This window comes from Schistocerca gregaria, chromosome 3 (assembly GCF_023897955.1).
Source record: "Schistocerca gregaria isolate iqSchGreg1 chromosome 3, iqSchGreg1.2, whole genome shotgun sequence".
Classification (NCBI taxonomy): domain Eukaryota; kingdom Metazoa; phylum Arthropoda; class Insecta; order Orthoptera; family Acrididae; genus Schistocerca; species Schistocerca gregaria.
The window spans coordinates 677,536,311-677,548,837 of NC_064922.1; the positions used below are offsets into that span (position 1 = coordinate 677,536,311).

The following is a 12,527-nucleotide window of genomic DNA, read 5'->3' on the forward strand; positions in this document are numbered from 1 at the left end:
GACGACCACTCTTGTAAGATGTTTATATGGCCAAATATTATGCAGAATTGCGTGAGCGAAAGTAATGGAAAGACAGATGTTATAATGCAAGTATTACTGTGTTAAGAAAGGTCTAGACTTCAGAGGCCTATAAAGATACATCTTGATTTAGAGGATAATCTCAGTCATGAACGCTGGTTACAATATTATTATATAGGCAAAAATGAATAACATATTTCACATGACCTGCAGACATATTTCAATATATCTCACCTGTTCCGTCAATGCCAATGAAAAGGGAGTCAATATGAGTTTAATAGCATTAAACGCATAACTTTATTATCAGTAATAAAACAAATATCTACATTACATAATTATAAGACTATGATAATTTCCAAAGTAATACACAGTTCATATATATATGTATATATATGCACTTTTCACAGATTCAAAATCAGCAGAAGAAGGACAGTCACACATGTGATATTTGAAACTGAAATGAAGTCCACAAAGACATTGTTAGTGATTGGTCAATCGTCTACATTATACACTGCAGTTGGTTCTGTATGCAAGATACTTAGCAATAGAGACTTGATCATACATGACATGATCCAACTGATTTGCAAGAGTCTGATCCTATGGAGCTCCTATGTGCAGGAGTTGTTGGTGAGGCTGAAGTTGTACCACCTGTAGTGGCAGTCCTTGATGATCAAGCTGTAGATGAACTAGAAGCTGAAGTTGATCCTGATTTACTTGCACAGCCTGCACGGTATGGATAGTCACATACTTCCAGAGTAGGGTTGAAGTGAAGTCCAGCAGGACAGTCGAATGTGACAGGTTTCCCATGGTCACATTTACAGAACTTGGTGCAGTCGGATTCATGGGGAAGATGCTTAGCAATAGAATTCTCATCTTCATTTTGTGGACAGGAGCCAACTGCTGGGCAATCTCCTGAAGGAGCCACTGTTGGTTTGGCAGTTGAGCTTGGTGCAGCTGTTGGAGCAGCTGTAGTGGCAGCACTTGTAGGAGCAGCTGTGGAGCTGGGACCTGAGGTTGATGCTGATCCACCTGCACAACCTGCATTTTCTGGCCAGTCACATACCTCCAGAGTAGGGTTGAACTGAAGTCCAGCAGGACAGTCGAATGTCACGGGTTTCCCATGGTCACATTTGCAGAACTGACTGCAGTTTGAGGCGTGAGGAAGGTGCTTAGCAATAGAATTCTCATCTTCATTTTGTGGACATGTGCCGACAGCTGGGCAGTCTCCTGATGGAGCGGGTTTAGCTGTTGAGCTAGGTGCTGATGTTGGAGCAGCTGTAGTGGCAGCACTTGTAGGAGCAGCAGTGGAGCTAGGAGCTGAGGTTGACGCTGATCCACTTGCACAACCTGCATTTTCTGGCCAGTCACACACCTCCAGGGTAGGGTTGAAATGAAGTCCAGCAGGACAGTCGAATGTCACGGGTTTCCCATGGTCACATTTGCAGAACTGACTGCAGTTTGAGGAGTGAGGAAGGTGCTTAGCAATAGAATTCTCATCTTCATTTTGTGGACATGTGCCGACAGCTGGGCAGTCTCCTGATGGAGCAGGCTTAGCTGTTGAACTTGGAGCTGATGTTGGAGCAGCTGTAGTGGCAGCACTTGTAGGTGCAGCGGTGGAGCTGGGAGCTGATGTTGATGCTGATCCACCTGCGCAACCTGCATTTGCTGGCCAGTCACACACCTCCAGGGTAGGGTTGAAATGAAGTCCAGCAGGACAGTCGAAGGTCACGGGTTTACCATGGTCACATTTGCAGAACTGGCTGCAGTTTGAGGCATGAGGAAGGTGCTTAGCAATAGAATTCTCATCTTCATTCTGTGGACATGTTCCGACAGCTGGGCAGTCTCCTGATGGAGCAGGTTTAGCTGTGGAACTTGGAGCTGATGTTGGAGCAGCTGTAGTGGCAGCACTTGTAGGTGCAGCGGTGGAGCTGGGAGCTGAGGTTGATGCTGATCCACCTGTGCAACCAGCATTTGCTGGCCAGTCACACACCTCCAAGGTAGGGTTGAAGTGAAGTCCAGCAGGACAGTCGAAGGTCACGGGTTTCCCATGGTCACATTTGCAGAACTGACTGCAGTTTGAGGCATGGGGAAGGTGCTTAGCAATTGAATTCTCATCTTCATTCTGTGGACATGTTCCGACAGCTGGGCAGTCTCCTGATGGAGCAGGTTTAGCTGTTGAGCTTGGAGCTGATGTTGGAGCAGCTGTAGTGGCAGCACTTGTAGGTGCTGCAGTGGAGCTAGGAGATGAGGTTGATGCTGATCCACCTGCACAACCTGCATTTGCTGGCCAATCACATACCTCTAGAGTGGGGTTGAAGTGAAGTCCAGCAGGACAGTCGAACGTCACAGGTTTTCCATGGTCACATTTGCAGAACTGACTGCAGTTTGAGGCATGAGGAAGGTGCTTAGCAATAGAATTCTCATCTTCATTTTGTGGACATGTTCCGACAGCTGGGCAGTCTCCTGATGGAGCAGGTTTAGCTGTTGAACTTGGAGCAGATGTTGGAGCAGCGGTAGTGGCAGCACTTGTAGGAGGAGCTGTGGAGCTGGGAGCTGAGGTTGGTGCTGATCCACCTGTGCAACCTGCATTTGCTGGCCAGTCACAGACTTCCAGTGTAGGGTTGAAGTGCAACCCGTCAGGACATACAAACAGTACAGGTGCTGCGTGATCACATTTGTAGAAAAGGGAACAGTTTTGGCTGTCTGGCAGATGGTCTGTGTGATCCACTGGATCTACTGGCGGACAGTCTCCTACAGGTGATGCGTGGACGGCAGCGGTTGCAATTAGGACCAACACGGTCGTTAACGCACTAGCTGAAATAGAAGAAACGTTAACGTTAATTATCTTTCGCTGAGAGACATTCTGTATGTTCATATTTACTCGATAGTGAAAGCATACTTCATACACAACACTAAATTTTCTACAGTATGACTCAAAAAGAATATCACTGAGAAATTGTCATGGTAGTTATGCCCTGGCCAAGTATGTTTTGCCCTCTGCAGTAAAACTGGCTGTCACATCATTCTCGGTCGAGGTAGCGTAGAAGTATTTTCTTTCTTTCTTTCTATTTTTTTTTCTAAGTTTAAAAAATAGATGGAAATGAAGTAAACCGAACCAAACTGAATAATACACAATGCTCATATTTCACCCTATGTCAAAATCTTCCTGGTTTATAAACAGTTATTGGTAATTATTTCTCCATATATTTTTAGAACGAATAATACAAGTTGTGTATGACTTCCATAAAGCCATAACAGATCGTTTAACTTTAAACAAAAATTCAATTACCGTGCCTCCACATTACGCTTGAAAAATACTGGAGCTATACGTTTTAATTCCGGAGTTCCGACAAAGCTTCTCATGATGCACGTCTTCTGTTCAGTAGAACAGGGGAAAGCAGTTGTAGAATGACGTGCAGTTGACAAGAGTTTAACTGGAGACATTTATTTTATTGTAATGAAACAACAGATTAAACGATTCTGATGCCTATATACACTGAACAGATAGGGCAGCAAGAAAACAAACATTAATGTCAGATATGCAACATTCCATTACTTTGCGGTTGTCTGTTTAAAGTCTTGTGACACGAATTAAACTTGTCAGCTACGGAAAATAGCTGGAGTATTTTCTTGAAAATTTTAAAAGGTAAGGTAAGATCACCCTTTCTTATAGCAAAAAGTTCCTCAACTGCACCCAACAGCAGTGTCTAAAGCTTTCCTATGTTGCACAGGAGTAGAGAACTGACAGTATTTACTAGTACACAGGAGAGTTAGGATGTCTAAACCTGTAAACAACCAATTCCACTGACGTTTCCTCAAGTGTTCGCAATGTGGCATTATCCCTGGGACACGATTAACATACGATGGGCCCTGCGAGCACCAACCCGCTTCTGCTTCCGCCTTTCCAGTGAAGCCATGAGAAGTAAACACATTCATAGCTGGACTCCAGGAATGGATTTTTTTTCGCCTGTATAATCATGTACTTTTCTGTTAGGAAGAAGTTTTATTTAGATACCAGAGTAAATCGTCAGCTTGTATTCGAAGATACAGAACTGAATTACTCTTCCCATTACTAAAATATCGACTCTAACCCTTTGTTAATGCGATTATACTCGTACATCTCTCTGGCAGAAAAAGAATGTCCTTACGTTAGTGTTTCACGGTGTGCCTGAGATTAATTCTATGAAAAAGTTAGAAAATGTGCTTGTTGATGCAAATGCGTAGAATGAGAATTGCTGAGTTAGTATTCGTCCAAGTTTAAATTCAGGTCGTTACATATAGCTCAGTAATTTTTAATAACTGTAGAAAAATGCAGTTATGTAACATGATCTAACATCTAATTCTGATCAGGCTGTTGCCAAATTTACTTGCTAAGGTGGTCTGTCTTCCGAAGACAAAAGTGATTTATGGGTTATTTTCTGAAACCACAAACTGACGGTACACCATGCTGCAGGAAACATTTGCATGCCTATCTGATAGTCATAGAAACTCTTCGTGCAATATTAGCAACATAAGGAAAAGAATGGGTAGCTTCACACCCTAAAAATGAAACGCTAAGTTGCAGACAGACACAACCGAAAGACTATTATATCTTTAGCATTCGGCCAGTGAAAACAGACACACTCACGCACGCACGCGAGCGCGCACACACAAACACACGGAAACAAACACGAATTCATTCACACAAGCTAGCACGCCTTACTCACACATGACCGCCATATCCGGCAGCTCGAGCTGGAATTCCGGCATGCTTCCGAGCTGATCGATGTGGCGCTTATGTGTACTTGAGGTGTGCTATATTGTGTGAGTGAATGTGTGTTTGTGTCTTTCTCTTTGTAGAGAAGGCTTTGGCTGAAAGCTAAAAATGTAACAGCCTGTCTGCTACCCAACTTGTCGTAATTACGGTGAGAAGCAATCTATCTTTGTCTGATAGTTAGAGGTAATATAAGACACAAATAATCTTATTTTTCCTCCTTACATTCGTAGCTGAAGAATCAAGATCGTTCCAAGACCGCTTTCACATTAGACGGATCGTTTTAAAGTGATCTGTGTACAGAGTGTACTGCACATGCGGAAGGCCTCGAAAAACACTGTCTCCTCTGTCATCACTTTCGTACAGCAACACCGGTTAACTTCTAGATCAGTTTGAAGATGCTGCAAATGTATGGAGTGAGTTACATCTAAAGGTATATAAGTTTGGGCTCTCATTGTAACTTGAAGTAAACTTTAAATGCATTGCGAACAGTGGTATGATATTGCTGTCCCTGTCGTGTAAAATGTTTAGCCATTTGTATTGGCATTTACCTTTTAAGAACTTTCAGTGAAGGTTATTAAAACTCCCATTGCTTGGACTGCCTACCAATGGCAGTAACATCACTACAACAATGACGTTACTCGCTGTCGGAAAGCCTGAATGAGGCTCGGATTTACACGAGATCTACAATCGGCGCTGTTGAAGAAGGTTTAAAATCAGAAACGTTTGTAATATCATATTTTCCTGAAAAGATAGCAGAAGAAAACCAGACCAAACGCTTCATATTTTAAGACAAAAGCACGGGGGTCCTTAAAAAAGTTATAACTGGAGTAATCGTACGACTACATAACATCATAAATACTTTTAAAATTATGAATTCTGTGGAGTGTAACACGTGTTTGAAACTAATGCAGGTCAACTCGTCCTCATAATGGAAACTCTGAAAAATATTCAAAATCTACGTTTCATGTTTGTAAATGGAAATATAAATCCTTGTCGATAATATAAATACAAGACAGAACCAGAAAAAAAACGAGAATGAAAAGCGCGGAAAATAGGAAACCTAGCACAGTGTACAATCCTCCACTTTCTACTTATTGGTTTTTATGATATAGCAACCTTAAGTACCAATTTACCCAGATAGTTGGCAAGATAGAAAATATATTGCGTAAGAAGCGTATACTAAATTTCTATGTCTTTTTCCAGAGTTCTAGGGGTTTGGAAGAAATTGATAGTCCACAGTCATATTTTCTGACTATTGGATTACGTCATTAAATGTTTCACATCTATCATTAAAAGGAATGACTGTCACTGGCGATTCTACCAGAAAACCAGAAAATTTTGCAATCATTCGTTCTATGCTTAGTGTTTGCTGTTTAGTTGCTAGGGCTCTCCCACGATGGAGAAAGAAATTACGATACATAACTTGTCCTAAGTATACAATCTTCATTTACAAAAAGTATTATTCATATCCACATGTTTGTTACGAAAACCGAAGTAGAGACTATCTATATCGTTTTCTCGCTACAACCATCTAATTCTACTTAAATAGTTTCTAATGTTGTGAAACACAAGTTTGAAGAGTGATGTAGAGCAAAAGAAGCCATTAAATTCTGCAAGACTACTGGAAAGCTCCAGTGGATATTTCGTGGAATGAATGTTGTGTTTTCTCAAATGCTGTAGTATCTTTAAACAGAATTCACAATCAACCTTTGTTGAGATAAAGTAACCTTGTGAAAGATTCAGTACTACATAAAGCAATATGACAGTCACGGTTAATTAGCTCACCTGTTCCAGTCGTTAAATGTTAGCTCACACCCCTCACGTCGGCAACATACAATTTGTACACGTATTACAATAAACAGCAGTTAGATGTAATGAGATGAATGAATTCGCTGCTACTATGAGTTCATTAAAAACTAAGTAGTACTTGAAAAAGACATGCCAAGCTCGCAGTTAAACAGTAACTTGAACAGAAATAAAAAATTTGTCTTCTACAATGATCAGCAAAACTTAGATAGTTTTCATTGATAATAATTAAGCATTTGCGAGTAAGGCAGGGAGAAAAGATACAGACCTTGAGGTTTGACTGGGATACTGTAATTCTGTTACAGGCAGCAAAGGACTTGGAAGAGCAGTTGAATAAAATCGACACTGTCTTGATAGGAGCGTATAAAATTAATGTCAACGAAAGCAAGACTTGGATAATCGAATGAAGTCGAAATCAATCGAGTGGTGCTAGTGGAATTATATTGGGAAACGAGACACTTAAAGTAGACGAAGACTTTTGTTATTAAGGCAGCAAAATAAATGTTGACGTCTATAGTAGGGAGTATATAAAAGTATACTGATAATGGCCAAAAAGCGTTTCTATAGAAGAGTATATAGATTTAAATGTTAGGAAGCCTCTTCTGGACGTATTTGTACGGAGTGCAGCTATGTGGCGATAAATAGCTACAACCTTTCTATATACAGGAACAGAATAGAAGCTTGCGAAATTTACTACAGAAGACTGCTGATGGTTAAATAGATGGATCCCGTAACAAGTTACGAGGTACTGAATAGAATTGTGCAGAAAATAAATTTGTGGCTCAGATAGATTTAAAAAAAGGGACCTGTTGTTAAAACAAATTCTGGCACATCAAGGGGTATCGGGTTTAGTGGTTGGGTGGAAGGGGGTACAACTCGTCGGTTGAGACCAAGAATTGAATATAACAAGCAGATTCAGAAGGATATAGGCTGCAGCAGTTAGTCGGAGATGAAGATGCTTGCACAGAATAGAATAGCACCGAGAACTGCAAGAAACCAGTCTTCAGACTGAAGACCATAATCGCAACAACGATAATTTCGGCTCTTGAATTGTACCACGTTCTTAAAAGATATGTACTCTTTTCCTAACTTTATCTTATGATTCAGGGAAAAGAGATGCAGCAATTGAGGTGAGAGCATTGGGATAATCGTTTATTTTCTGAGTCATCAGAAGTACAGTCTTTTAATGCTGTTACCGTTACTTTAACCACAATGATAAATCCACTGTTGTGTACATTACGTCAAATAGCCCTTTTAAGGTACTATTATGCAAAGAAGCCCACAGGATGAGTCATCGCATTGCTATGAGCAAATGTGGGTAGGATAACTCTTTAGAAAAACTCGACAGCACTCGAAACTAAAATACCTATTAAACTACACATATAACAATAAACATCTTTCAATAAAATGAAGTGTTTGTAAAACTTAGTTAAGGCACATGTTTGCAGAGCTGCTATAGAACTGGTTGAGAAAAGAATTTTATAACAAATTAACAATCGAGTGAGGAGCAGAATTACAGAAGAAAATTACTCAAGTTCTATGTGATAAAGTGTTATGCAATTAATATGAAATTACAAGTCAAAACTCGATGGCAAGGGAAGAGCGATTTTTGTTTAAAATCCAAAGCTGTAATGCATAACGTTTATTAACAGAGAAATTCTGTCCGAAAATAGTGCCTTATATGACCCATCTAGGCAAAATCACAGTTTCACAAACGAAGGAAATTAATACTTTCCCTGCTACAGGAAACACTTCCGTTAAATACCAGAGTAGTAGAATGAGAAACTAGACCGATTGGTCTCAATCACAGAACATCCATTGAGCACTCAGTAAATCTTGGCGGCTAATAAATTTTTAACTTTAAGTAACGAAACCATAAGTTCTATCCGACATTGTCCTAATTTGTTAATTCGTCTCTTAATTAACTGAATGTTGCTTTACTTACAATTATTGATTAACAAATATGAAAACATGTGACAAGTGGTAAACTTTCCTCAGAGACGAAGTACACAAAAAACATGAAACCATTGCACCCTATTCCCAGTGAAAATCTCCTCGGGAATCCTTAATAAACAGACACAAAAACGTATGTGATATAGAGTCGATCACTAGTGCATGTCTGACACATTTGTATAGGGAACCTTTTGAAAGAGAACAGCGCCAAATACAAACGCAGACGGTAAAATAAGCTATTGCTCTAACTCACCTCGTAGATTCATGTCGGAAATTTGTCGGAGCTTTCAACGGTTCTAAGCGCATGCGGCTACTATGGATAAACAGTGGCGGCTAGAGCTTATATATCACTGCACGTATGGAATTATCACAGTGAAACGAGTTATCTTGATCTTATCTCGCAAAGTGCAACAGGTGGTATGCCACGAACGGGAAATGCCAAATTTCGGAAGGTTACAGTGCCAAAGCAATACGACCATTCTTTGACACGCTCTTTAGATTGTACATCACGTCATCAGATTACGTTCGGTGATACGGGGATATATCTGGCGGGGAAATGCACTATGCGCGTAGTTGCCGTTGACCCGACCACAAGCACATATTGATTATGCATGACGGAAATAAAGAGTGCTGTTCTTCACATACGCCACATATTTCTACATTTTGTCAAGCGTATGGAAGTGGTTTACGTTGCAAAGGAATAATGGGTATGGAGTTATCTTATGGGGTGTTGAAAAGAGGTATAAATTGCGGTTGCATAGGATTATGCAATGAACGATCATACTTTTTAATAAAACTTATCTTTTTTTAATAAAATTTAGCAGTTATTGAAGGCATGATTTTTATTGTATTCACAGTAGTTTAACAACATACGTAGCTTGAAGACGCCATTGAATTAAGTTATTCTCCACACCAATTGTTCCTTCGTCAGACGTATTAAGGTAGATAGCTATTCTCATAAATCTTTTAGTAGACGTGACGGTCTAGCACGTAGAGTTCTGGACTCCATTCCGAGAGATCTGCGTAGGAGTGGGGATTTGTTCTCGTTCCGGGGTGACCCCTTGTCCACTCGCCCTGCTATCACTTTGAGAAAGGGGGATCTTTCCCGTGGGTGAGGGGACATTATACATTCAAATTTGTCGGACAAAGAAATCCAATCAAACACTGGACAAAGATCTTTCACGTGGCGCAAAAAGGTGGTATTACACTCTCATCCAATACTTTGTCAGAGTTTCAGAATGATGTACAATAAATTTTTATTGTGGCCTGGAACTGGGTACTACCATTGCATTATGTTTGCATTTGGAAGAGCAACACGGTCCTCTCAGGGCAAGATAATAAAAGCCTTAGGAGAAGATGACACCTATAACAAGTTATTAAAATAATGTGGAGCAATTATAGCTGATGTTTTCAGTGACATATGTAATGCATCACTGACTAAGGGTATATTTCCAGACAGGTTAAAACATGCATTATCTGGACTCTCTACAAAAAGGGGGAAACCACAGGTGTCAATAATTACGGGAAGTATCCTTGCTTAGAGCATTTTCAAAAATCTTTGAGAAAGTAATGTACTCAAGAGTGAGTAGCCATCTCAACACTACTGGGATACTTATCAAATCACAGTTCGGGTTTCAGAAAGCCTGTTCCACTGAGACAGCAATATACAATTTCACTGTCCAAGTAATAGAGACTTTAAATAGCAAAATGTCACAAGTAGGAATATTCTCTGACTTATCCATAGCATTTGATTGTGTGAACCATGACATTATGTTAGATAAATTAAAATTCTATGGTGTAAATGGAACAGCGTAAGAGTGGTTTAAGTCATATCTACAGAACAGGAAGCAAATAGCCTCTTTATATGCTTCAAGTGATGCAAAGGAGTTTGCACTTCATCTAACTGGGGTGAAATTACATTAGGTGTTCCACAAGGTTCGATCATGGGTCCTCTCCTGTTCTAGATGTATGTCAATGACCTCCCTTCTTATTTGAAACAAAATGGTGAACTGTCACTGTTTGCTGATGATACAAACATAACTATTAAGCCAATAAAATAAATTCCGATAGAGAATGATACAAATAAGGTCTTTGGAAAAGTTATTAATTGGTTTTCTGCAAGTCGGCTTGCTCAGAACTTTGAGAAAACACAGTACGTCCAATTTTCTGCTACAAAAAGTATAATTCCTTCAATAAATGTAACACACCAAAAGAAGTCAGTAGCCAGGGTAGAGCATACTAAGTTTTTGGATGTACATATAAATGAGAATGTTAATTGGAAGATTCATATTTTGGATCTTCTTAAGCGACTAGGTTCAGCAACTTTTGCAATCAGAATAATTGTCAATTTTGAGGATGAAGAAATTAGTAAGCTAACATATTTGGGATACTTCCACCCTCTGATGTCATATGGAATAATATTCTGGCGAAACTCAACACTTAGGCTAAAGGTATTCACTGCTCAAAATACAGTAGTTAGAATAAAGTGTGGGGTTCATAGTTGCACATCTTGTAGCCATCTGTTTGAAACGTTAGGAATTCTTACAACTGCTTCACAGTACATTTACTCTGTAATGAAATTTTTTCTCAAAAACATGGACCAGTTTAAAATCAACAGCGACATTCATGATTACAATACCGGAAAAGAGAAAGACCTACAAAATCCTTTACTTAGCCTATCTTTGGCACAGAAAGGGGTAAAATATCTTGCTGTAAAATTTTCTGATAAATGAAATAAAATGTCTGACAGACAGCAGTAATAGCTTCAAAAAATTGAAATCATACTCCCTTGACAACTCATTCTATACCATAGATGAATTCTTGAATATGAGTAAATAAATCTGGAGATATAGGCGTAATATAAGCATTTTGTGCCATTTAAAGGAATTGGATAGATAATAGAAATATTTAGGTACAGCACTATAATGTAAACAAAGAAAACTTGTTTCCTGTGAGAATTTCTTGTGCTTTTGACACGTTCCACATCATATTGGTGTTTCCGTGCTATTGATCAATAGAACACGTAACTAACTAACTAACTAACTAACCAACCTATAACAAAATTGGTTAGGGGAGCTAAAAGTCGAGAAAGTAAAGTCGTATGAAATTTACTTGCTAATAAACGAGACTACATTTCAATACGTGCTCAGGAAAGTGGCTAATCTATATCCCTAAAGGACAGACTAACCGTAACATTGCTATTTCTTGCAGCGGGAGAGAGGTACTCTAGTTTACAATACAGCACTCGAATGTCGAAGTACACGTTGACTAAAAGGAATACCAGAAATGTTTGAAGCTATTTATAAAGCACTAAGGAGAGAATATCTTAAGTCAAATAACTATTTAGTACATACTACAGCCATTAAATATTTTTATTCCTACAAAAGATGCAGATATTTTGGTTTATATCCTGGGTATACATCCTGGCCGTACTTCACGGTTAATGCCCATAGCAATTTTCTTACAACTCTCATTTCTTCATATTCTGTTTTTTTATTCAGGATACAGTGCTTAATCTCCATCGTACACTTCTATCAATTTCGTTGTAGATGCGACGCACCATGTTAATTTCGAAGACATGTTGATAAACATTAGATGTCAGACAGCTACAGCGATGAAAGTGCTCGTAGTGGTTACGTTTCTCACTGAAGGAAATGATTTGGGTGAAGGTCACGGTTAAAGCAGGCTCAGAAATGGTAATTGGATGTCTCTATAGGCCCCCGGGCTCAGCAGCTGTTGTGGCTCAGCATCTGAAGAATAATTTGGAAAATATTTCGAGTAGATTTCCCCACCATGTTATAGTTCTGGGTGGAGATTTTAATTTGCCGTATATAGACTGGGAGACTCAAACGTTCATAACGGGTGGCAGGGAAAAGAATCCAGTGAAATATTTTTAAGTGCTTTATCTGAAAACTACCTTGAGCACTTAAACAGAAAACCGACTCGTGGCGATAACATATTAGACCTTCTGGTAACAAACAGACCCGAACTATTT

The 12,527-nt window shown here is 39.4% G+C and overlaps 1 protein-coding gene across 1 annotated transcript; it reads right to left on the bottom strand.

Annotated features, from left to right (window-relative positions):
• Window positions 1-287: 287 nt before the first annotated feature.
• Window positions 288-8,870, bottom strand: LOC126354075 (chondroitin proteoglycan-2-like). The gene is made up of 2 exons (XM_050003451.1): window positions 8,787-8,870; window positions 288-2,832 (listed from the first exon to the last, which is right to left on the bottom strand). Exons 1-2 carry the CDS (start codon window positions 8,797-8,799, stop codon window positions 689-691), a joined length of 2,157 nt encoding a protein of 718 aa, XP_049859408.1. The 5' UTR covers window positions 8,800-8,870; the 3' UTR covers window positions 288-688.
• Window positions 8,871-12,527: the final 3,657 nt, after the last annotated feature.